Source organism: Dromaius novaehollandiae, chromosome 33 (genome assembly GCF_036370855.1).
Source record: "Dromaius novaehollandiae isolate bDroNov1 chromosome 33, bDroNov1.hap1, whole genome shotgun sequence".
Taxonomy (NCBI): Eukaryota; Metazoa; Chordata; class Aves; order Casuariiformes; family Dromaiidae; genus Dromaius; species Dromaius novaehollandiae.
This window is the reverse complement of record NC_088127.1, coordinates 1,179,983-1,202,786: the sequence shown is the minus strand read 5'-3', so window position 1 is coordinate 1,202,786 and position 22,804 is coordinate 1,179,983. Positions and strand designations below refer to the sequence as shown.

General features: G+C 72.5%; 3 protein-coding genes across 12 annotated transcripts in view; 2 read left to right on the top strand and 1 right to left on the bottom strand.

The window, feature by feature from the left end:
- SMARCA4 (SWI/SNF related, matrix associated, actin dependent regulator of chromatin, subfamily a, member 4) overlaps positions 1 to 5,689 on the top strand; it is a 35,392-nt gene extending 29,703 nt beyond the window's left edge. For 3 of the 9 annotated variants that reach the window (XM_064499300.1, XM_064499296.1, XM_064499297.1), the window contains 7 exons: positions 786 to 1,013; positions 2,179 to 2,432; positions 3,519 to 3,627; positions 4,037 to 4,138; positions 4,441 to 4,573; positions 4,995 to 5,134; positions 5,229 to 5,689. In XM_064499300.1, coding sequence (XP_064355370.1) covers positions 786 to 1,013; positions 2,179 to 2,432; positions 3,519 to 3,627; positions 4,037 to 4,138; positions 4,441 to 4,573; positions 4,995 to 5,134; positions 5,229 to 5,261 — 999 coding nt within the window. In that variant the 3' untranslated portion in view covers positions 5,262 to 5,689. Of the gene's footprint in view, positions 1 to 785; positions 1,014 to 2,178; positions 2,433 to 3,518; positions 3,628 to 4,036; positions 4,139 to 4,440; positions 4,574 to 4,994; positions 5,135 to 5,228 lie in introns of those variants that run through there. The other 6 variants (XM_064499302.1, XM_064499299.1, XM_064499301.1 and 3 more) reach the window with 4 other exon arrangements.
- A 1,490-nt stretch (positions 5,690 to 7,179) lies between these two features.
- Positions 7,180 to 14,867, top strand: LDLR (low density lipoprotein receptor). The gene is made up of 18 exons (XM_064499415.1): positions 7,180 to 7,249; positions 9,010 to 9,132; positions 9,248 to 9,370; positions 9,460 to 9,831; positions 9,919 to 10,041; positions 10,130 to 10,252; positions 10,370 to 10,489; positions 10,580 to 10,705; positions 10,795 to 10,966; positions 11,049 to 11,276; positions 11,356 to 11,474; positions 12,075 to 12,214; positions 12,303 to 12,444; positions 12,964 to 13,107; positions 13,191 to 13,358; positions 13,458 to 13,532; positions 13,618 to 13,775; positions 13,889 to 14,867. The coding sequence occupies exons 1-18, from the start codon at positions 7,180 to 7,182 to the stop codon at positions 13,922 to 13,924; spliced, it is 2,562 nt and encodes an 853-aa protein (XP_064355485.1). The 3' UTR covers positions 13,925 to 14,867.
- Positions 14,840 to 20,951, bottom strand: KANK2 (KN motif and ankyrin repeat domains 2). 2 transcript variants are annotated; one of them, XM_064499417.1, is made up of 6 exons: positions 20,770 to 20,951; positions 18,998 to 19,048; positions 16,775 to 18,248; positions 15,804 to 15,905; positions 15,618 to 15,693; positions 14,840 to 15,055 (listed from the first exon to the last, which is right to left on the bottom strand). In XM_064499417.1, the coding sequence occupies exons 1-6, from the start codon at positions 20,939 to 20,941 to the stop codon at positions 15,026 to 15,028; spliced, it is 1,905 nt and encodes a 634-aa protein (XP_064355487.1). In that variant the 5' UTR covers positions 20,942 to 20,951; the 3' UTR covers positions 14,840 to 15,025. The 2 variants fall into 2 exon arrangements, with proteins under 2 accessions (XP_064355487.1, XP_064355488.1); XM_064499418.1 differs by lacking the exon at positions 20,770 to 20,951 and adding an exon at positions 20,279 to 20,378.
- Positions 20,952 to 22,804: the final 1,853 nt, after the last annotated feature.

The following is a 22,804-nucleotide window of genomic DNA, read 5'->3' as shown; positions in this document are numbered from 1 at the left end:
AGCAAAGCATTAATTGGAATCGGATATTTGTGTAACGCTTTGCGTATCTCCTCCAGAGTCCAAAGTTTTCCCTTCTAAATCACGGCCCCGTCAGACGTGCAGTGCTGGCATGTGTTTATTTGTGTGCCTGACACGCCGGCTGGGAGCCCTCGAGGGACTCGGTAGCAGAAGGTACCAGGCAACTGGTTTGGAAAAGGCTGACGGAGAGATAAGAGCTGCCTGACTCTGGCAAAGCAGCTGGATTAATGAGATGTAACATACTGTAATAGCTGCTTTCTGTCTCCTGTTGGGGCCGTCTCCCGTTTATCTCACCTTGCTTCAGCCAATTTGCCTGTGCAGCGGGGTTTATTTTTAAACAGCGTCTGCTGGGCTGTAACGAGCCGGTAGATATCAACACACTTTCAGTTCCTCACGTGGTTCCTCCGGTCACAGGCCACAGACACCACACGCCCGGGGGAAGCGGAGGGCAGTGTCCTCTGACCCTGGCGGCTATGCCAGCGGCCGTGCCGCTTTCCCTGCCCGTGCCAGCACCTGGGCCAGCTCGGAGAGCCCGAGCCAAGTCCCGCCCTGTCCGAGGCCTGTCCTCGGATCACCTCGGCGCTCTCGTAGGCTGCCCCGTGCCCGCGGAGCTGCGATGCCGCTTCACGCCGGCGCGAGAAACGCGTCAGGGCGGTCACCCCCTCCGTAGCCCTGCCAGCGGCCCCACAACCTCCGTAGCCCTGCCAGCGGCCCCACAACCTCCGTAGCCCTGCCAGCGGCCCCACAACCTCCGCCTCTTGTTGCAGCGCATGGACCTAGACCGCAGGCGGGAGGAAGCGCGCAACCCCAAGCGCAAGCCGCGTCTGATGGAGGAGGATGAGCTGCCATCTTGGATCATCAAGGATGATGCGGAGGTGGAGAGGTTAACGTGTGAGGAGGAGGAGGAAAAGATGTTTGGGCGAGGCTCACGGCACCGTAAGGAGGTGGACTACAGTGACTCGCTGACTGAAAAGCAGTGGCTCAAGGTATACATGGTACAGCATCGTTCTCCAATGGCCTTCTCGATCCTACGCTTCAGCACTCATGTTTGTGTGTGTGTGCAAGAGCAAATACCCAGTCCCGGAGCCTCCGTCGGTGCGTGGCTGCGTTGGCAGCGTGGTGCTCAGCACCCCTCCAAATAGCCGTTCCCACCAGCTCCCGAAAAGCTGCCTCGTACCACGCGGCTTTTCACGTGGCTCGAATTTGGCCAGCCGATCACAAAGCATAGTTCATTCTCCCTCCCAAGCGGGCGCTGCCCGGGGAGCCGGGTCTCGGTGTCACCGCAGGAGGCTGGTACTTGGTATTTGAACACGTCACCTCACCGCATCGCGGGGCCCCGGAGGCTCTCAGTCATGATCCCATGTCACGGTCGGTGGCTGCTCTGGCGGGGTTTGAGCACCCCATGAAGCGCCGCTGGGCAGATTGCACGTCCACGTACGCGGCTGAAGGGTGTTTGTGAGCGGGAGGAGGGAGACGGCCGCCGCTAAAGCGTTAGGGTGCAATATCAGGGCCGGCATACTGAGATCTTTTGGGAAGTGGGAGTCCAGAGAGACTGCAGAGACGCTGCGCCTGGTTCAGGTGCTGTCTCTCTCGAGCCATGTTTCCTCCCCATCCCACAAACAGCCTTTCAGCAAATTCACCCCTCATCGTGAAATACCTTCATGGTCACCCAAAAATCACCTCAGCGGCTGGTATTCCCTTATTTAAAGCAAAAATATGGCACCGCAGAGAGCCTGGGTGCAAGGAGGAGGTCTCTACAGAGCCTCCTCCTCGGGACCTGGAACCCCAGGCCACGTCTCTGGTCCTGCGCTGAGCCAAGCTGCGTCCCTAAGACCCCTTGGAGATGCGCCCAAGGCAGCTGCTTCAAAGAGCCCTGAGCTCTTCGGCAGGTGTCCGCAGCCGCGGCGGCGGTGCCGGCGGTTAGCTCCGACCTGCCGTAGCCGGAGGGTGGTTGAAAAAGCCCAAGAGCACCCGGGCTGCGACCGCACCAGCTGCCTCCCGGGGCTGGGGGAAGTCCCGCGGCGAGCGGAGGGGCCCCGGCAGCCTCTGCGCGGGCCGTCGCGGGCCGCAGCGACGCGAACCGCGTAGCTCCTCGTCGCAGACCCCCCCGCGCCCGGCGACCGCAGTGCTAGCAGTTCCTGTGTTGCTCCCCTGGGCTAGGCGATAGAGGAGGGCACGCTGGAGGAGATCGAGGAGGAGGTGCGCCAGAAGAAGTCTTCCCGTAAACGCAAACGGGACACGGATGTCGGCTCCGCCACTCCTACCACGAGCACCCGCAGCCGGGACAAGGATGACGAGAGCAAAAAGCAGAAGAAGCGCGGCAGGCCGCCCGCGGAGAAGCTCTCCCCCAACCCGCCCAACCTCACCAAAAAAATGAAGAAGATCGTGGACGCTGTGATCAAGTACAAGGACAGGTAAGAGAAGCGGGGGCAGGTGCCAAACGAAACCGCTCCTGCGCGGCCTCTGCCGTGCCGCACGCGGACGCGGGAGCGCGGGCTGGACCCCGGCCAGGGAGCCAAAAACGCCACCGTTCTTCCTAATCCCTGCTGCTCCTGGGTGGCCTTGGACAGGAGCCCGCGCAGCAGCTCTGACCCGCCGGCGCGGCGGGAGTCCCTCCTCGTTTCTTGGCTCGCTGGGGCAGCTGAGCTTTGCAAAGCGCTTGGAGATCAAATGGACCGAATGCTGCGTGCGTCCAGCTGGCAGCTTCGTTTGGAGGGCTGGAAGCGAGGAGTTAATTGCCGGCCTCCCCGCGGTCGCGGATTAGCAGAGGCCGCTTCACGCAGCCCCGGCGAAGAGCGGTGCTCGCAGTCGCACGCGACGAGCGCGGGGGAACGGCTGCCGGCTGCCCGCTCCGCGCCTGGCACGCGCCGGCTGCAGAACTCGTCGCTTGGCGGCAGTCAGCTGCTCTGCCCGCGCTCTCGGAAGCGCTTTCCCTTTCGCTTTGGAGCTGCGGCCGCGCGTCCTCGCGAGTGCCAGCCGCCGTCCTGCTGCGAGGCGGCTGCTCCTGCGCCAGGCAGCCCTGCTGCCCCAGGGTCGCAGTCCGCTGGCGCCCGGGCGCTTCGCGCAGATCCTGCATTCAGAGCCCAAAAACATCCCTGGGGGAGGGACAGGGCTCCGCTCGGCCGGCCGGCGGCCGCGTCCTTTCTCTCCACGTGCCTCTGGCTCGGAGGGGCGGAAGACGGAGACGCAGCTTTCGCGGTGCGCTCGGCTCCGTGCGGCTTTTAAAAAGCCCCTGGAGCAGCAGAGCTGGCTTGCAGCACCTCGCAGAGGCACCCGCAGCCCCTCGCCAGAGCAAAAGAGCGACCGGCTCCCGATGCGAGCTGCGCCGCCTGCGTTTCCGAAGCATCCCTGAGAGCTAAGACCCCCGGGCAGGCGGGAAGGGACCCCCTGCTTCGGGAGGGCGAGCTCGGTGGCGTGCCCTTTCCCTCGGACGGGCCTCCGCGCCGAGGAGCGGGCTGCCCGGCTCTCGCCTTTGATGGGGTCTCTCTCGTGTTTTGCAGTAGCAGTGGACGCCAGCTCAGTGAAGTCTTCATTCAACTGCCTTCTCGCAAGGAGCTGCCCGAGTACTACGAGCTCATCCGCAAGCCGGTGGACTTCAAGAAAATCAAGGTAACACTCGGGAAAGGCGTCCTGCTGCTCCGTCCCTCGGCTCCGGCCCGAGGAACGCTGGAATCGGCGCCGCGGCGTAGGGCTTCTTCCCTGCGGCTCTTGGCTGTCCCGGTCCGAGCTGGCCCGCAGCAGCCGGCCTCGCCGTTGCCCTTGGGAGGTGGCTGCGCTCCCGGGTGTCCGGTGCTGGGCGCAGACAAGCTGCGGCGTACGCCGTTCCCTCCGCTCCCAAAACGCCCCGAGCTCCCGGGGGAGAGCGCTTGCGTCGCGCCCATCGCGAGGCCGCTCGGGAGGGCGAGGGGGAGACCGAGGGCAGGCTCGGGGCGAGCAGAGGGGGACCCGTCCCGTCGGTCGCAGCCCGGCTAACGAGCGCCGTGCAGGAGCAGGACTGACTTCACCCCTTTTCCCGCAGGAGCGCATCCGCAACCACAAATACCGGAGCTTGAACGACCTGGAGAAAGACGTCATGCTGTTGTGTCAGAACGCGCAAACCTTTAACCTCGAAGGCTCTCTGGTAAGGCAATCCACCGCCCGCGCGGACGGGAGCCCTTCCTCCCTGCGACCGCGGGCCTGGGCTGGGCCGGGACGCGAGCAGCCTCCCACGCAGGTGCCGCCTGCTCCCTCCTAACGGAGGATTAACAATGATCCCACCAAAGCAGATTACTGCTGAGCGCAGGGCGCGCGGGCAGAGCCTGCTCTGATCCACAGAGCCCAGCTCGCTCACGCGCGGGGCGAGGGGGGGAGCGCCGTGGCTGCAGCGGGGGGACGCGGGCTCCGCGGCGGGAGGCGATTCTGACCCTCGCGCCGCTCCCGCAGATCTACGAGGATTCGATAGTGCTGCAATCCGTCTTCACCAGCGTGAGGCAGAAAATCGAGAAAGAGGAGGACAGTGAAGGTGAGGACAGTGAGGAGGAGGAGGAAGGAGAAGAAGAAGGATCTGAATCCGAGTGTGAGTACTCTTCCGCGCTCTCGCCACTGCAGCGGGAGCGCTCTGCCTCCTCGCGCGCGCGTGCCGGGAGCAGGACGGCGGGAGGGTGCGGACCCTGGACCTCCTCCCCCCCGGGGCAGGGCCGAGGCAGCGTGTCCGGGGGAAGCTCACGCTGTCTGCGCTCCCTGCTCCGGGGACGGCGAGGACGTCCGGCACCGAGGGGGGTGGCTCACGCGGGGTCCCGATGCTGCACAGCTGCCGCCGAGGCCACGGGCGTCAAAGTGGGGGGCTCCGGGACCGCGAAACGTCTCGGGGAGAGCTGCCGGGTGGGGAAAAGGGGAAACCGGGAAGCGCCGTGCGGAGCAGGGAGCCTCGTCGGGGCTGGTGACGCCGAGCCAGCGGTTGCGGTCGCTGTTACGGCGTCTCCTCCTTCCCCCTGCAGCTCGATCCGTCAAGGTGAAGATCAAACTGGGCCGGAAGGAGAAGGCGCAGGACCGGCTGAAGGGCCGCAGGCGCACGAGCCGCGGCTCCCGCGCCAAGCCCGTCGTCAGCGACGACGACAGCGAGGAGGAGCAGGAGGAGGTAACGGCGAGCCGCTCCCCGCGCCGAGGGGCCGCGCCGCCCCCGGGCCCCCCGCGGCCCCCCGCCCCGCTCACCTCTCCCTCTCGCCTTGCAGGATCGCTCCGGCAGCGGCACCGAAGAGGACTAGAGCGACATTCCAGGGGCCGAGCTTTCCCGGGCGGAGACGCCGCATTCCCTTAGCTCTAACGGGTAGCAACGATGTAGTATCAGACTTGAGTAAACTGTATAAAACTCTTCCATATTTATACCGCAGAGAGATGTAGGACTGTGTGTGTCTTGCCTTGTCCTGACATCAGTAGCGTTTGTAACAGCATTAACTGTTTAAAAGAGTTACGAATCGGGGAACACTTGATATCTATTTTTTCTTTCTATGGCAGTACTGTTTCGGTTGCAGTATTGGATCACCGTAGTTTTAAGCCGTGGATGCATGTGCGTAGCAGTCCACTCCTAGTACTGTATTTTATTAAACAGGCCCAAGCGCCGGCCGCTCGCCGGCGCCGGCCGCGTGTGTCAATGTCACTGGATTTCAAACAGTAATAAATTAAACGAACGTTACCTGGGTTTTATTCAGCGGGACGGGCGGTTCCCGGGGGCTTTCGGGCCCTCCGGCCTCCCCTTTCCGGCCTCCCCGGTGCCTTTCCCTCCTCCGCCTCCGGCTCGTTCCCCGCGGAGCCCCGGGCCCCCGCTGCAGTGCCGGACCCGGATTCTGCTCATTCCTGGCATATTTCCCTGCCTCCTTCCCGGGGGGAGCCGCTTTCCCCGACGCGGAGCCCTGCGCGGCACGCCCTCAATGCCAGGAAATAACGACTAATCAACCAGCGCTGCCCGCCCTCGTTAGGGCGAACAAGGGCCCCCGCAGCCCCTTCCTGCCCGAGGGTCGCGGCGGGGCGGCTCGCTGGGATGCGATGGTGCCAGGGTTGGCCTGGATATCGCGAGTATCACGTGCGATATTGTGAATATTGCATGGGATATTGTGAATATTGCATGGGATATCGGGAATATCGCAGGGCATATCGCAAGTATTGCATGCGATATCGGGAATATCGCATGGGATACTGGGAATTTTGGCCCCCCGCGAGCTAGGAGGGCTGGGCTTCGCGGGGGCGCTGCCATTTTGGGTTTACACACTCTGCCGAGGGCCGGGTGCGACGTTTGCCGCCCCCGATGCAAACGGAGGCGGCCGGCGGGACGGGGCGGGCAGCCCAGACCCCAGCGCCGCTCCCAGCCCCCTTTCCCGTCAGGAAAGCGGCTGCAGGGCGCCGGAGAGGAAACGCAGCCCGAAACGCCCAGGCTGCTGGTGCCACCCGGCTCTGCCGCCCGTTTGCGCAATTTTGCGGAAAGCAGGATCGCGCCCTTTGGGAGTTTCTCTTTCCTTTCTGGGCCGTCACACAAATCCGTGCGTCCGCCCCGGGCCGGCACCGGGCGCTGCGACACCCATCGCTGAAATTTCAGCGCGGATAACGACTTTTGGTGCTGTTTCGCACCTCCGATGCAAGAAGATCCCGCTGCGTAGCTACAATTTGGGGGGAAAAAGCCAAAACCAAAACACGGCACCGTCTGACTTTGCCGCTGGTAAAACCGTGGTGGAAAAAGCTCCATCCGGGCCGGTACCGGCCGCGGCGAAACTCCGCCGGTTCGCAGAGGTTTGGTGCCGTTTGCACGACGCGTTTCACAAGCGACGAGCGAACTTCGCACCGGGGCGCGGCGGGACCGGGGCGGACGGGGCCGCTGTAGCGGCAGAGGGGGTTGGCGGAGCGGGGGAGGGAGGGAGGGAGGGAGGGGAAGGGAGGCCCCGGGGCGCGGGGGGGGCCGGGCCTGGCGCCGCCGATGTCACATCGTGCGGCCGCCGCTCCTCCCCCTCCTGGTGATGCGGCGCCGTCGGGGAAAATCACCCCATGCGAAACCCCTCCCCGGCGCTGCCCCTTGAAATGGGCCGCGGCGCGGCCGCCTCCCCGGCACCGCCGCCACCACCGGCACCGGCACCGGCGGCACCAGCGCTGCTCCCGGGCGCGGCGGAGCCGAGGCGGCACGTGGCGGGCGGCAGCATGGCCCGAGCGCGGCTGGCGGCGCCGGTGCTGGCCGCGCTGCTCCTCGCCGCCCTGGGCGCCGGCGCAGGTAAGGGGCGGGGGCCGGACGCTGCACCGGGGGGGGCACCGGGAGGAACCGGGGGGTCGCCGGGGGGCACCGGAGGGCACCGGGGAGCCGCCGCGGGGCACCGGGAGCCGCCGAGAGGCACCGGGGAGGAACCGGGGGGCACCGGGAGCCACCGCGGAGGCCCCAGAGGGCACCGGGAGGAACCGAGGAGCCACCGGGGGGCACCGGGAAGCCCCAAGGGGCACCGGGAGGAACCGAGGACCCCCGTGGGGGCCCAAGGGGCACCGGGGAGCCCCACGGGGGGAACCGGGGAAGGCGCCGGGCCCGGGGGGTCGCCGCCGCCATGGCCGCCGGGCTGAGGGCAGGCGGCGGTGCCGCCGTTGGGCGGGAAAGGGCGGGGGGCGGGGAGGCCCCGCCCCCCGCGCGCCCGGCGGGCCAACCGCCGCGCGCGCCCCGCCCCGCGCCGCCGCGCCCGCTTCTCCCATTGGCCGCGGCCGCAACTGGCCACCGGCGCGACCCGTTGCGCGCTGGCCAATGGGAGCCCGGCGCGCGGGGAGGGGGCGTGGCTGTGGCCCCGCCCTGGGGGAGCCCGCACGAGGGGCGGCGGCGGTTGGCGGCGGCGGGGCCGGAGCCCCCCGAGCCCGGACGGGGCCTCAGCGGCCCTGGAGCCCCCGGGGGGGCCGAGCCTTCGCCCCGCCGGGCCCCGGAGCCCCGGGGACGGGCCCAGCCCTGAGCCGAGCGCCGGAGCCCCCGACCGGGCCCCGGAGCCCCCCGGGGCCGGGCTCAGCCCTGAACCCCCCCACAGCAGCCGCCTGTGGCTGGGCTCCACGCCTGCCCCATGGACTGTATGGGAGCCCTGTGCCTGCCCCATGGACCCCATTCCTGCCCCATGGACATGAGGCTGGGCCCCACACCTGCCCCGTGGATCATATAGAAGCCCTGTGCCTGCCCCACGGATTCCACGCCTGCCCCATGGACCTGGGGCTGGGCCCCACACCTGCCCCATGGGCCTGGGGCTAGGCCTTATGCCTGCCCCATGGGCCCTGGAGGGGCCCCGTGCTGACCCCACAGATCCAGTTCCTGCCCCACAGACCCTGGGGCTGGGCCTTGGGTCTGCCCCATGCGCTCCAGGGGAGCCCCATTCCTGCCCCACTGACCCCCGCGGGGCTCCATGGACCTGGGGCTGGGCCCTATGTCTGCCCCACAGACCCCGGGGCTGGGCCTCAAACCTGCCCCACAGACCCTGGTGCTGCACCTCATTACTGGCCCCAGGGACCCCCGGGGGGCTCCACGGCTGCCCCACGCACCTGGGGCTGGGCCCCGTTCCTGCCCCATAGACCCCCGGGGAGCCCCACGCCTGGCCCAGAGCCCCCAGGGCCAGAGCCCCCCCCGGCTGCTGTGGGCCCCCCTGAAGCCCCCCAGCGCGGCTGCGGTGCCCCGACCCACCTTGTCCCCCCCATAGCGCGGGCGCCCCACGGCCCCACTGCCCCAGGGCCTCCCGCGAGAGCCGTGGGGCTGGCGGCGACACCGGGGGAGGGCAAAGGGCTGGATCAGCCCGTGCGTGTCAGAGCCGGGGGGGACGACGGAAAGTCGCCCTGACCTCGCCGCGAGCTGCCTGTTTTGCGGCACGTAAACAAATTTCCGCGACCAAGGTCCAACGTCAGCAGCAACAGGTTCAAGGCTCCCGCGCAGGTGCCGTGTGGCGGCCGCGGCCTCGCCGGCGGCTTCGGGGGCTCCCGGCAGCCGCGGCCGCCGCTCAGGCGCGGGTTCCCGTCCCGCAGGCGCCGAGGAGTGCGGCCAGAGCGAGTTCAGGTGCGGCGACGGGGCCTGCGTCTCCCTCGCCTGGGTGTGCGACGGCAGCGCCGAGTGCAAGGACGGCTCCGACGAGTCGCCGGAGACCTGCAGTGAGTGACCGCGGGGGTCGCGCTGTGCCGCGTGCCACGCCGTGCTGTGCCGTGCGCCGTGCACCATGCCGTGCCGCGCCGTGCGCCGTGCGAGGCCTCGCGCTCTCCCCCGCAGGCTCGGTGTCCTGCAAGCCGGGCGAGTTCAGCTGCGGGGGCCGGCTCAACCGCTGCATCCCCGCGTCCTGGCGCTGCAACTCGGAGCCCGACTGCGAGAACGGCGCGGACGAGCAGGACTGCCGTGAGTGCCCCGGGGGCGGGCGGGCGGGCGGGCGGCGGGGCCGGCACCGGGGGTGGACGGCGGGGGCTGACGGCGCTGCCTCCCCGCAGCCCCCCGCGCCTGCGCCGACGACCAGTTCCGGTGCCGCAGCGGGCAGTGCATCAGCCTGGACTTCGTCTGCGACGAGGAGGAGAACTGCGAGGACGGCGACGACGAGCTCCGCTGCCCCCCGCCCACCTGCAACCCCCTGATGTTCCAGTGCAACAACTCGTACTGCATCCCCCAGCTGTGGGCCTGCGACGAGGACCCCGACTGCCCCGACGGCTCCGACGAGTGGCCCCAGACCTGCGGCCCCCGGCCGGGCCCCCCCAGCCCCTGCCCCCCGCTGCAGTTCCACTGCGGCAGCGGCGAGTGCATCCACCAGCGCTGGCGCTGCGACGGCAGCCCCGACTGCCGCGACGGCTCCAACGAGGCCGCCTGCGGTAGGTGCCCGGGCGGGGGGCGGCGCCGAGCCCCGCGCCGGGCCCCCCCGCGCCGCTCACCCCCCGCCCCCGCCGTCCCCCCCGCAGTCGTGGCCACGTGCCGCCCCGACGAGTTCCAGTGCGACGACGGCACCTGCGTGCACGGGAGCCGCCAGTGCGACCGCGAGTTCGACTGCAGGGACATGAGCGACGAGGCCGGCTGCGAGAACGGTACGGCGGGCGGGCGGCCCGGTGCCCCCCCGGGGCCGCGGCGTCCCCCCCGCCGCCGCGCTCGAGCCCCCCGCGCTTCTGCCCGCAGTGACGGCCTGCGACGGCCCCCACAAGTTCAAGTGCCGCTCGGGCGAGTGCATCACGCTGGAGAAGGTCTGCGACAAGAGGCGGGACTGCCGCGACTGGTCCGACGAGCCCATCAAGGAGTGCGGTGAGCGCCGGGGCGCGGCGCCGCGCTGCCGAAACCGGGGGGGCCCGGGGCTCCCGCGGGGGACGGGGAAGGCGGGGAGGTGCCCCGGGGGCTCAGGCGCCGCCGCGCTCTCCCCAGAGGTCAACGAGTGCCTGGACAACCGGGGCGGCTGCTCCCACATCTGCAAAGACCTGAAGATCGGCTACGAGTGCCTCTGCCCCGAGGGCTTCTGGCTGGCGGACGGGAAGCGGTGCGAAGGTGAGGCCCCCCCCACCCCGGGGCTCCGCGCCCGGCCGCGTCCCGCGCGCCGCCCCGTGCCCCCGCCGACGGGCCGGCCTCTCCCGGCAGACATCGACGAGTGCCAGGATCCCGAGGCCTGCGGGCAGCTCTGCGTCAACCTGGAGGGCGGCTACAAGTGCGAGTGCGGCGAGGGCTACCGCATGGACCCCGCCACCAAGGCCTGCAAAGCCGTAGGTGAGCCGGCGCCGCCGCGGCTCCCCGGGCCCGGCCCCGCTCCGCCCGCGGCGCGGACGCGGCGGCATCGCCTCCTCTCGCCCGCCCAGGCCCCGTCGCCTACCTCGTCTTCACCAACCACAACGAGGTGCGGCAGATGACGCTGGACCGCAGCAACTACACCAGCCTCATCCCCCACCTGAAGCACGTGGTGGCCCTCGACGTGGAGGTCGCCAGCGGCACCATTTACTGGTCCGACCTCTCCAAGAGGAAGATCTACCGGTGAGGCCGGGCCCCCGGCGCGCCCCCGGCCCCGGCGCCCTGCCCGCGGGCCCCGGCCAAAGCGGCTCTCGTCTGCCCGCAGCACCTCCGTGGACAAGGCGGGCGACGCCAGCCACCACGCCACCGTCGTCGGCGCCGGGCTGCGGGCGCCCGACGGCCTCGCCGTCGACTGGGTCCACGGCAACATCTACTGGACCGACTCGCAGCTGGGCTCCATCTCCGTGGCCGACGGCGCCGGCTCCAAGAGGAGGACGCTGGTCCGGGAGCCGGGCGCCAAGCCGCGGGCCATCGCGGTGGACCCGCTTCACGGGTGGGTGCCCCCTCCCCGGGACGGCTCGGCGCGCGGCGGCCTTCGCCGGCGAGCTCATGGCCGCGTCTCCCCCCGCCAGCTTCATGTACTGGACCGACTGGGGCGCGGCGGCCAAGATCGCCAAGAGCGGGCTCAACGGCGCGGACAACTTCGCCCTGGTGACGGAGAGCATCGAGTGGCCCAACGGGATCACGCTGGGTGAGACGGGGACGGGGACGGGACGTGGGCGGGGAGGGACGTCTCGGGCCACGCGGGGGCTTTTGGCGGTTCCGGCAACCCCATCCCACGGCCCCCGGTCCCCATCCTCGTCCCGCCCCCCGTCCCGCTCCTGGTCCCATCTCCATCTCCATCGTTGTCCCCATTCGCGTCCCTGTCCTTATTCCCATTGCCGTCTCCGTGGTCGTCCCTGCCCTTGTCCCCATCCTGGTCCTGTCCCCATCTCCGTCCTTGTCCCTGTCCTGTTCCCCATCCCTGTCCTGCTCCCTGGCTCCATCTCTGTCCCTGTCCTGGTCCCATCTCCATCCTTGTCCCCATCTTGATCCTTGTCCCTGTCCTCATCCCTGTCCTGGTGCCCGTTGCCGTCTCCATCCTTGTCCCTGTCCCCATCCTGGTCTCCATCGACATCTCTGTCCTCATCCCCGGCCTCTTCCCCATCCTGGTCCCTTCCTTGCCCCGTCCTGGTCCCCAGCCCTGTCTCAGTGCCCGTCCCTGTCCTTGTCCTCCCCCCGTCCCTGTCCCCGTCCCCTGCTGTCCCCGCGCGTCCCCGGGGCCCCGCTGACGGCTGACGGCTCCCCGCAGACCTGCCGTCGCAGCGCCTGTACTGGGTGGACTCCCGGCTCCACGCGCTCTCCAGCGTCGACGTGGACGGGGGCAACCGCCGGCTGGTGCTGGCCGACCCCCACGCGCTGGCACATCCCTTCGGCATCACCGTCTTCGAGGTGAGCCCGGCCCCGGCCCCAGCCCCCCCGGCCCCCCCGCGCCCCCCCCCCCCCCCCCCCCGCCGCCCCAACCGCTCTCCGCTCGCAGGACACCGTGTTCTGGACCGACGTCAACAACGAGGCCATCTTCAGCGCCAACCGCCTGACGGGCGCCCAGGTGAAGACCGTGGCTGAGAACTTGTTCTCCCCCGAGGACCTGGTCCTCTACCACGCCCTGAAGCAGCCCGCAGGTACCGGCGCCCGCTGCGTCCCTCTGTCCCTCTGTCCCTCCATCCCGCGTCCCTCTGTCCCTCCATCCCTGTATCCCTCCATCCCATGTCCCTCTGTCCCTCCATCCCTGTATCCCTCCATCCCCATCCCTCCGTTCCTCCATCCCTGTGTCCTTCTGTCCTGCATCCCTGTCCCTGTTTCTCCATCCCTCCGTTCCACGTCCCTCCATCTCTCCATCGCCACATCCCTCCATCCCTGTGTTCCTCCATCTCTCCATCCCTGTCCCCATGTCCCTGCATCCCTGTGTCCCTTCATCCCTCCATCCCTGAATTTCTCCATCCCACATCTGTCCCTACATCCCTCATCTCTCCATCCCTCCATCCCTCCATCCCGCATCCCTGCTTCCTTGCGTCCCTCCGTCCCTGCGTCCCTCGTTCTCTCCATCCCTGAACTTCTCCGTCCCCGCGTCCCCCCATCCCTTTCCCTCGCCGCGGCGTCTCCCGCCCGCGTGGCTGACGCCGCCCTCCGGCTCCGTCCAGGCGAGAACCGCTGCGGGGGCGGCAACGGGGGCTGCGCCTACCTCTGCCTGCCGGCGCCCCGCCTCTCCCGCCGCTCGCCCCGCTACACCTGCGCCTGCGCCGACGGCCAGCGCCTGGCGCCCGACGGACGCGCCTGCCTCCCAGGTACCCCCGCGCCCGCCCCCGCCATGCCGGCCCCCCCCCTCCCCGTGCGCCGCGGGGCCGCTCACCTCCCCGCTCCCTCCCAGGCGCCTCGGCCCCCACCACGGCGACGGCGGCGACGGCGACGACGACGACGACGACGTCCCCGGCGCCCGGCACCACCGCGGCCCGCGCGCGGCCCCGGCTGCCCATGCGCGGCCCCGGCCTCCCCGGCACCACCGCGGCCAGGGGCACCGCCGCCACCACCCCGCCCGGTGCGAGAGCTCGCGGCGCGGCCCCACGGCGCGGCCCCACGGCACGGCCCCACGGCGCGGCCCCGCGCGGCGCTGACGGCCGTTTCCCCCCTCTTCCAGCCGAGAGAGGCGTCGCGGCGGAGAGCACGGAGAAGCGGACGGGCCCCGCGGCGCTCTCGGTGGTGCTGCCCCTGGGTAGGTCCCGCTCGGGCCCGGCGCAGCCCCTCACCCCGGCGCCGCGGCGGCGCCCTGACACCCCCCCCCCCCGCCCCCCCCGCAGTGCTCCTCATCCTCGTGGCCTTCGGCGCCTTCCTGGTGTGGAAGAACTGGCGGCTGAAGAACACCAACAGCATCAACTTCGACAACCCCGTCTACCAGAAGACCACCGAGGACGAGATGCACATCTGCCGCAGCCACGAGGGCTACAGCTACCCCTCGGTGAGCCCGGCCCCCCCCCAGGCCCGGCGCGCTCGGGGGGGTCTCGCGCACGCTCGGGGGGGGTCTTGCACACCCTTGGGGGGGGTCTCGCGCTGACGCCTCGCTCCCCGCAGCGGCAGGCCGTGAGCCTGGAGGACGACGCAGCCTGATAACGTCCCGATTCCTCCCTCCCCGCCGCCGCGCTCGGCGCGCCCCGGCACCCGTCGTCTGCCGGCCCACAGAGGAGGACGGGGGCCGGCCGGGGCCCCGGCGCTCCCCGGCGCGAGGCCGGGACGAGGACGCGAAGGGGCCGCCGAGGCGGGAGGCGCGGGCGAGTGCCGTCACCCGCTGCGGCCCGGCGCTGCCGCCTCGCTCGCGCGCCCGCCCGCCATCGCCGCGGGGCACCGGCCCCCGGGACTCGCGGCCGCCGCCGGGGCCGAGCGCGGGGCGGTTGTGCACAGCCGGGTGCGGCTGTGCGTGGTTGTGCGTGTTGGCACAGTTGTGTGTGCCTGTGCGTGGTGGTGTGCGTGTTGTGTGCGCTTGTGCGAGCTGAGCCGTGTGTGCGTGCGTGCGTGTGTGTGTGTGTGCATGTGTGTGTGTGTGTGTGTGTGTGCGTGCGTGTGTGTGTGTGTGTGCCTGTGTGCGTGTGTGTGTGTGTGTGTGTGTGTGTGTGCGTGCGTGTGTGTGTGTGTGTGCCTGTGTGCGTGTGTGTGTGTGTGTGTGCGTGTGTGCGTGCGTGTGTGTGTGTGTGTGCCTGTGTGCGTGTGTGTGTGTGCGTGTGTGTGTGTGCGTGTGTGTGTGTGCGTGTGTGTGTGTGTGTGTGTGTGTGTGTGTGTGTGTGGCCGGGTGGCGTGCCGCTGCCCGGCACCACGGCGTTTCTTTTTTGCCTAAACTGTGAAAAAAAACCCAACAAACGTGGCCTTCTGCTGCGGGGGCGGCGGGTGGGCTGGGACCACGCGGGCCCCGACACGCCGGGGGTCCCTCGCACGCTGGGGGGGGGGTCCCTCGCACGCCGGGGGGTCCCTCGCACGCCAGGGGTCCCCCGCCCGGCAGCACCGCGGTGCCTCACGGTTACACGTCACGGACACGGTAAATACACTGTATTTATTTCTCGCCCGTCTGGCCCGTCCCGTCCTTCACCCCGTCTGCTGCTTCCTGGGGCCTGGGGGGGGGCGGGGGGGGTCCCGGACGCCTGGGTCCCCGCTGGCCCCGGTGCCGCGCACGAGGGCCCCGCGCTGGCCTGGGACGGTGCCGGGGGGGCTGGGGGGGCATCACGGGGCGGCGCCGGGGGCTGCGGTGGGCTGCGGGGAGACGCGGCGTCAGCACGGGGCGGCTGGGGTGGGGGGGGGGCTGTGTGTGCCGCACACGCGTGCACGGGGATCTGCGCACAACGCACACGCGTGCACGGGGCTCTGCACACACTGCACACGCGTGCACGGGGCTCTGCGTGTGCCGCACACGCGTGCACGGGGATCTGCACACACCGCACACGCGTGCACGGGGCTCTGTGTGTGCCGCACACGCGTGCACGGGGCTGTGCACACACTGCACACACGTGCACGGGGCTCTGTGTGTGCCGCGCACGCGTGCACAGGGATCTGCGCACACCGCACACGCGTGCACGGGGCTCTGTGTGTGCTGCACACGCGTGCACGGGGCTCTGCACACACGTGCGTGGGCTGCACACGCGTTGCACACACGTGTGCAAGGAGCCGGGCGTGCCCCGCACGCCTGCGCGGGGGCCACGTGCCCCGCACGCACATGCAAAGCGTTGCGGGTGCATCGCGCACACGTACGGGGGCCCCGGCGTCCGGGTGCCCCCCTGTCCCCCCCCCCGCCCCGCGCGCTGCCGCTGCCCCTCACCGTGTCGCCGGGGCGCTGGGGGGGCTCCGGGTCGAGGCGCCGCGGGGCCGCGGGGGGGTCGGGGCTCGGCTCCTGCCTGCGCGACGGGGGCTCAGCGCCGGGGCCGGGCGCCCCCCGTCCGCCCCCCCCTCCCCGCTCCCCCCCCCGGGCCCCGGCGTCCGGGCGCCCCCCCCGCCCCCGCCTCACCCCGGCGGCCCCTCGGGCGCCTCGTGGTACTCGCTGCCGCCGCTGCTGCCGCCGCTCTCCCCGTCCGAGCCGCTCCCGGCCCCGCTCCACTCCCACGCCGGCCTGCGGCGGGGGGGGGGGGACACTAAGCGTCTGGGACCCCCCCGCTGCCCCGCCACCCCCCAACTGCCCCCGGTCGCCCCGACCCCGATTGCCCCCGGTCCGCGTGCAAAAATGCTCCTGCAACTGCCCCGACCCCCCCAGTTACCCCCCCCACCCCCTGCAATTGCCCCGACCCCCCGACTGCCCCAGCATCAACTGCCCCGACCCCCCCGACTGCCCCAGTTAACCCCCCCACCCCCTGCAATTGCCCCGACCCCCCCGACTGCCCCAGTTACCCCCCACCCCCTGCAATTGCCCCGACCCCCCCGACCGCCCAAGTTACCCCCCACCCCCTGCAATTGCCCCGACCCCCCCGACCGCCCAAGTTACCCCCCCACCCCCTGCAATTGCCCCGACCCCCCCGACTGCCCCAGTTACCCCCCCACCCCCTGCAATTGTCCCGACCCCCCCGACTGCCCCAGTTACCCCCCACCCCCTGCAATTGTCCCGACCCCCCCGACTGCCCCAGTTACCCCCCCACCCCCTGCAATTGCCCCGACCCCCCCGACTGCCCCAGTTACCCCCCACCCCCTGCAATTGTCCCGACCCCCCCGACTGCCCCAGTTACCCCCCCACCCCCTGCAATTGCCCCGACCCCCCCGACTGCCCCAGTTACCCCCCCACCCCCTGCAATTGCCCCGAACCCCTGCAAGTGCCCCCCAACCACCCAATTGCCCCCAATTGCTGCCCACCCCCTGCAATTGCCGATTCCCTACGACTGCCCCCAACTGTCCTGCAATTGCCCCCGGCCCCCCAGTTGCCCCCCACCCCCTGCGATTGCCCCCCACCCCCTGCGATTGCCCCTCTCGCCCCATCGCCCTGGGACCCACCTGCAGCCGCGGGCCGTGCCGGTGTCGGTGCCGGTGCCGGTGGCGGTGGCGGTGTCGGGTCCACGGGCGCGGGGGGCCAGCGCCGGGTCCGGGTCCGGGTCCAGGTCCGGGGGGGCCCCCGGGGGCTGCTGCCGGCCCAGGCGGGCCCGGGCGTCGCGCAGGGCACCCAGGGCGCGGCGCAGCTGCCGCTCGAGCACGGCCACCTTGGCGGCCAGCGCCCGCACGGCCGGCGGCCCCAGCTCCCCCTCGGCCACCCCCACGGCCACGCTGCGGCACCCCGCGCCCGGCCCCTCCGGCCCCACCGCCACCGAGCGCCGCCCCGCCACCGCCACCGCCCCCGCCACCGGCACCGGCACCGGCCCCGCGCCGCAGCCGCGGGTGGAACCGACGCCGGACCTGGGGCCCCGGCCGACGCTGTTGATGGAGCCGCTGGAGCCGACGCCGAGGCCGGACCTGGAGCCGACGCCGACGGCGTTGATGGAGCTGGCGGAGCCGATGCCGGACCTGGAGCCAACGGTGTCGATGGAGCTGGTGGAGCCGACGCCGAGGCCGGACCTGGAGCCGATGCCGAAGGTGTCGATGGAGCTGCTGGATCCGATACTGATGCCGAGGCCAGACCTGGAACCGATGCCGAAGGCATCGATGGAGCTGCTGGATCCGAGGCTGATGCCGAGGCCGGACCTGGAGCCGATGCCAACGGCGTCGACGGAGCTGCTGGATCCGAGGCCGATGCCGGACGCAGGGCGGATGCCAAAGCCAGACCTGGAGCCGATGCCGATGCTGTCGATGGAGCCGGTGGAGCCGATGGCGACGTCGGGAACAGAGCCGGCGATGCCGGAGCCGAGGCTGGGCCTGGGGCCGGCGCCGACGCTGTCGACGGAGCTGGTGGAGCCGAGGCCGAAGGCGCCGTCGTCGTCGCCGATGGTGCTGCCGTCGGAGTCGTCGAGGGTGCCGGCGTCGGGGGCGTCGGGGGCGTCGGGGGGGCCGGCGCGGGCGCGGAGCTGGGCCGCGAGCTGCCGCTTCTCCTCCTGCAGCCGGGCCAGGCGGCCCCGCAGCGCCGGGATGGTCTTCACCTGCTCCTCGAGCTCCCGCAGCCGCCGCAGCGCCAGCGCCATCTGCTCGCGCACCAGCCGCAGCGGCCCGGCGCCCGGCGAGGCCGGCGTGCCCGCGCCCGAGCCCGAGCCGGGGCCCGGCGAGGCCGGCGCCGGGGGTCCGCCGGCAGCGGGGTCCTGCAGGCGCCGGCGGGCGTCGCGCAGGGTCCGCTCCACGCGGGGGTCGCGGGGCGGCTCGGCCCCCGGCGCCCAGGAGCCGCGCCGCGGCCGCCGGCCCACGGCCACGCGCCGCAGCGTCAGCCCCTTCTCGATGGCCTCCACGTACTTGAGGAAGTCGAGGTCCAGGCGGTAGCCGTAGGCCGTCTCCAGCGAGTACGGCGGCTCCGGCGGCCCCCCGGCCCCCGGCGGGGCCGGCCCTGCGGCTGCACGGCGCGTCGGACCCGGGTGTCCGGGGAGGGGGCTGCCGGAGCCCCGACCCACCCGGGGCCCAGGCGTCCGGGGACCAGGGACCCCCCCTCCCCAACCCACCTGGGACCCAGGAGTCCAGGGGGCTGCCGGAGCCCCGACCCACCCAGGACCCAGGTGTCCGGGGAGCAGGGACCTCCCCCCAACCCGCCCGGGACCCAGGAGTCCGGGGACCAGGGACCCCCCCTCCCCAACCCACCCGGGACCCAGGAGTCCGGGGACCAGGGACACCCCCCTCCCCATCGCACCCGGGACCCAGATGTCTGGGGACCAGGGACCCCCCCTCCCCATCCCACCCAGGACCCAGGTGTCCGGGGAGCAGGGACCTCCCCCCAACCCACCCGGGGCCCAGGCGTCCGGGGAGCGGGGAGCAGGGAGCAGGGACCCCCCCCAACCCACCCGGGACCCAGGTGTCTGGGAACAAGGGACCCCTCCCCCCCATCCCACCCGGGACCCAGGTGTCCGGGCAGCAGGGACCTCCCCCCAACCCACCCGGGGCCCAGGCGTCCGGGGAGCGGGGAGCAGGGAGCAGGGACCCCCCCCAACCCACCCGGGACCCAGGTGTCTGGGAACAAGGGACCCCTCCCCCCCATCCCACCCGGGGCCCAGGCGTCCGGGCCCCACGCCGCACAGGACCCCGGCGTCCCCGGCGCCTCCTCCCCGTCCCGCCCCATCCCGCCCCGCGGGGCCCCGGCGTCCGGCCCACCTGGGAAGCCGCCCTCCACGTGCAGCACCTGGGCCATGTCGGCGCCGACACCTGGGGACGGGGACAGGGACGGGGACGGGGGCAGTGTCAGCACATGGCACCGGGGACCCCGGCGTCCGGGCGGTGCCGCGCCCGTGCATGGGCTGCTGTGCACACGCGTGTGCGAGCACGAGAACACACGTGTGCAGCTGCTGGAGGGGGGGGGACGGGCTTCTGCCCCCCACCCTCACCCGGACTGGAGGGGACCCAGGCGTCCGGGAGGGGACCCAGGCGTCCGGCTTCCCAGCCTGCCCCGGTCCCGGCAGCTGGGAGCGGGGCGAGGGCCCAGGCGTCCGGGCTGCCGGCCAAGCGCCGCGTGGGGAGGGGGCTGGGCCCCCCCGCACTTCCGGAGCTGGGGCAGCTCCCGCCCTCCTGCCCCAGGGGCCCAGGCGTCCGGGCCAGCACTCGCCCCCGGGGACCAAGGCGTCCGGGGCCCCCGCTCGCCTCCGCCACCCCCCCCCCGAGCCGGGACGGACCCAGGGGTCCGGGCCTGGCACGTGACTCCATTGGATTTTCCAGCCCGGCCGCCCCGAGGCCGCGGTCGATGGGCGCTGGCGGGGACGCGGATGGGGACGCAGACGGGGACGTGGACGGGGACACGGGCAGCGGCCAGGCCGGGCGGGACCCAGGCGTCCGGGCGGGACCCCGGCATCCGGGCACGACGCCCGGTCCGGGCCGAGGGCCGCGGGGGGCCGGGGGGCTCCGAGGGGCCGGGGTCCCCGGTGGGGGCCGGGTCCCGCGCGCGGGGGAGGGAGGGAGCCGCCCGGACGCCTGGGCTCCCCCTCGGGCGCCTCCTTGGCCGCACATGGAAGCAATTAGGCCGCGGCTGCATCTCCGGCTCCGCCGCCCCGAGCCCCCGCGCCACGGCGGGACGGGAGGGGACGGGAGGGGACGGGAAGGGACGGGATTGGGGCGCCCATTGCCCCACGGCACCCGCCGCCCCACGGCGCCCTTGGCCGTGGCGTGTTCCTCGCCCCACGGCGCCCGCTGCCCCACGACGCCCCGCGGCGCCTGTCGCCCCACGGCGCCCCACGGCGCCCGTCACCCCGGCGTCGGGGCTGCCCCCGCTCCCGCTCCCCAGCCCGGAGGCCGCGGCGGACCCCGGTTGTCCGGGTGGGCGGTCCCGGACGCCTGGGCCCCCCGGACGCCTGGGCCCCGTCCTGGACGCCCGGGCTCTCCGTCGCGGCGGCCCCGCGGGCCCCCCCGTCCCGTTCCCCCCCCGCTCCGGCCCCGCGCCGCTACCTCCCGCTCCGCCGCCGCCGCCCCGCGCCGCTCCCGGCCCGGCCCCGGCCCCGGCCCCGGCCCCGCTCGGCTCCGCCACCACGGCCCGGCCCGGCCCGCCCCCGCCCGCCCCGCCCGGGGGAGGGCCGCGCCGGACGCCTGGGTCCCATCCCGCCCCGGACGCCTGGTCCCGGCCCGCCGCGGCGGGGGGGCAGCGCCCGGGCGCCTGGGCCCCCCCCCCGGGACGCGGGTCCCCCCCCGGGGCGCCTGGTCCCCCCCCCGGACGCGGGTCCGTCCCCCCGGGGCACCTGGTCCACCCCGGGACGCCTGGTTCCCCCCCAGGGGCGCCTGGGCCCCCCCGGACGCCTGGCCCCCCCCCCCCCCCCCCCCGGGACGCAGGTCCCCCCGTGAGGCCGCGGCTTCCAGCGGCGGGCGGGAGCCGTTAGAACCGTTAGAGCCGTTAGAGCCGTTAGAGCCGTTAGAGCCGTTAGAGCCGTTAGAACCGTTAGTACCGCGCGAGCCGCGACAGCCGGCAGCGCCATCGGGGCCGTTAGGGCCGTTAGAGCCGCCAGGGACGTCAGAGGCGTTAGAGCCCTCGGCCGTTAGGACCGTTAGGACCGTTAGGACCGTTAGGGCCGTCAGGGCCGTCAGGGCCGCGCGAGCCGCGGCGGCCGGCAGCGCCATCGGGGCCGTTAGGGCCGTCGGGGCGGGGCCGCCGGAGCCGTTAGGGCGGCGGGAGCCGTTCGAGGCGCCGCGGGGGCCGTTGGGGCGGTCGGGGCGGGGCCGCGGGGCCGCGGGGGCCGTTGGGGCGGTCGGGGCGGGGCCGCGGGGGCCGTTGGGGCCGTTGGGGCGGTCGGGGCGGGGCCGCGGGGGCCGTTGGGGCCGTTGGGGCCGTCGGGCGGCGGGGGCCATGGCGGGGCGGCGGCGCTTGGCCCCGCTGCAGTGCGCCCTGCTCGCTGCCTGCGCCCTCATCGCCGTGAGCCCCGGGGCGGCTGGGGGGGCTGGGGGGGGGTCTATGGGGGGGCTGGGGGCGGCTATGGGGCGGTTTGGGGGTGTGGGGGGAGCTATGGGGCGGCTGCGGGGTCTAGGAGAGGCTGCGGGGGGGCTATGGGGTCTGTGAAGGGCTGCGGGGGGTCTGGGGGGTCTGTAGGGCACCTGTGGGGGTCTGTGAGGTCTGGAGAGAGCTATGGGGCGGCCATGGGGGTCTGTGAAGGGCTGGGGGGGTCTATGGGATCTGGGGGTCTGTGGGGCCCTTATGAGGTCTGCGGTGTCTGTGGGGGGGGCCATGGAGTGGCTATGGGGGGCTGTGGGGGTCCGTGGGGCAGCTGTGGAGGTCCATGGGGTAGCTATGGGGGTCCATGGGGGGGCTGTGGGGGTCTGTGGGGTGGCTATGGAGGGCTGTGGGGGTCCATGGGGCGGCTGTGGGGCGCCAGGTCTGACGCGGGGCCACAGGTGTGGGGCTGGGGGCGGCCGGGGGGGGGGGTCCGTGGGGCGCAGGCCTGACGCGGGGCCGCAGCCGTGGGGCTGGGGGCGGCCGGGGGGGGGGTCCGTGGGGCGCAGGCCTGACGCGGGGCCGCAGCCGTGGGGCTGGGGGCGGCCGGGGGGGGGGTCCGTGGGGCGCAGGCCTGACGCGGGGCCGCAGCCGTGGGGCTGGGGGCGGCCGGGGGGGGGGGTCCGTGGGGCGCAGGCCTGACGCGGGGCCGCAGCCGTGGGGCTGGGGGCGGCCGGGGGGGGGGTCCGTGGGGCGCAGGCCTGACGCGGGGCCGCAGCCGTGGGGCTGGGGGCGGCCGGGGGGGGGGTCCGTGGGGCGCAGGCCTGACGCGGGGCCGCAGCTGTGGGGCTGGGGGCTGGCGGTGCTGGGGCTCTGGAGCCGGCTGGCCAGCGGCTCCTTCGGGCGCGTGGCGGGCGCCCGCGCCGTGGTCTTCGTGCACGTGGGCGACGTCTGCGTGGCCGCCGGCTGCGTCCTGGGGCTGGCGGGTGCCGCGGGCGCCTGGGGGGCCTGGGCCCGCCGCCCCCGCCTGCTGCTGCTGGTACGTGCCGCGGGGACGGGGACGGGGACGGGGACGGCGGTGGGGATGACGTGGTGGTGGTGGTGGTGGGGACAGCAGTGGAGGTGGTGATGACACGGTGGGGATGGTGATGACGATGATGGGGGTGTGGATGGTGGTGGTGGGGACAGCAGTGGTGGGGACCGCAGGGGGGAACGGTGATGGTGGGGACGTGGTGGGGACGGCGGTGGTGGGGACAGTGGTGGGGACGGTGATGGTGACGACATGATGGTGGGGAGGGTGGGGATGATGGTGGTGGGGATGGCGGTGGTGGGGACAGCAGTGGGGACAGTGGTGGGGACAGTGATGGTGACGACATGATGGTGGTGATGGTGCTGGAGACAGTGGTGGTGCGGATAGCGGTGGTGGGGACGGCAGTGGGGATGGTGCTGGTGGGGACAACGATGGTGATGACGGTGGGGATAGAGATGACGGTGGCGGTGAGGCTGGCGGTGGTGGTGGCCGTGGTGGTGGGGACGGTGATGGCGGTGTGGGGATG

Coding starts and splice junctions, on each gene's coding strand:
- LDLR (XM_064499415.1), top strand. CDS start 7,180: ATGGCCCGAGCGCGGCTGGCGGCGCCGGTGCTGGCCGCGCTGCTCCTC. Junction 9,133..9,247: donor CGAGTCGCCGGAGACCTGCA/GTGAGTGACCGC, acceptor TCTCCCCCGCAG/GCTCGGTGTCCTGCAAGCCG. Junction 10,706..10,794: donor CAAGGCCTGCAAAGCCGTAG/GTGAGCCGGCGC, acceptor TCGCCCGCCCAG/GCCCCGTCGCCTACCTCGTC.
- KANK2 (XM_064499417.1), bottom strand. CDS start 20,941: ATGGCGCTGCCGGCCGCCGCGGCTCGCGCGGCCCTGACGGCCCTGACG. Junction 18,249..18,997: donor CGTGGAGGGCGGCTTCCCAG/GTGGGCCGGACG, acceptor CGCGCCGTGCAG/CCGCAGGGCCGGCCCCGCCG. Junction 15,694..15,803: donor GCGCCCGAGGGGCCGCCGGG/GTGAGGCGGGGG, acceptor CCCGTCGCGCAG/GCAGGAGCCGAGCCCCGACC.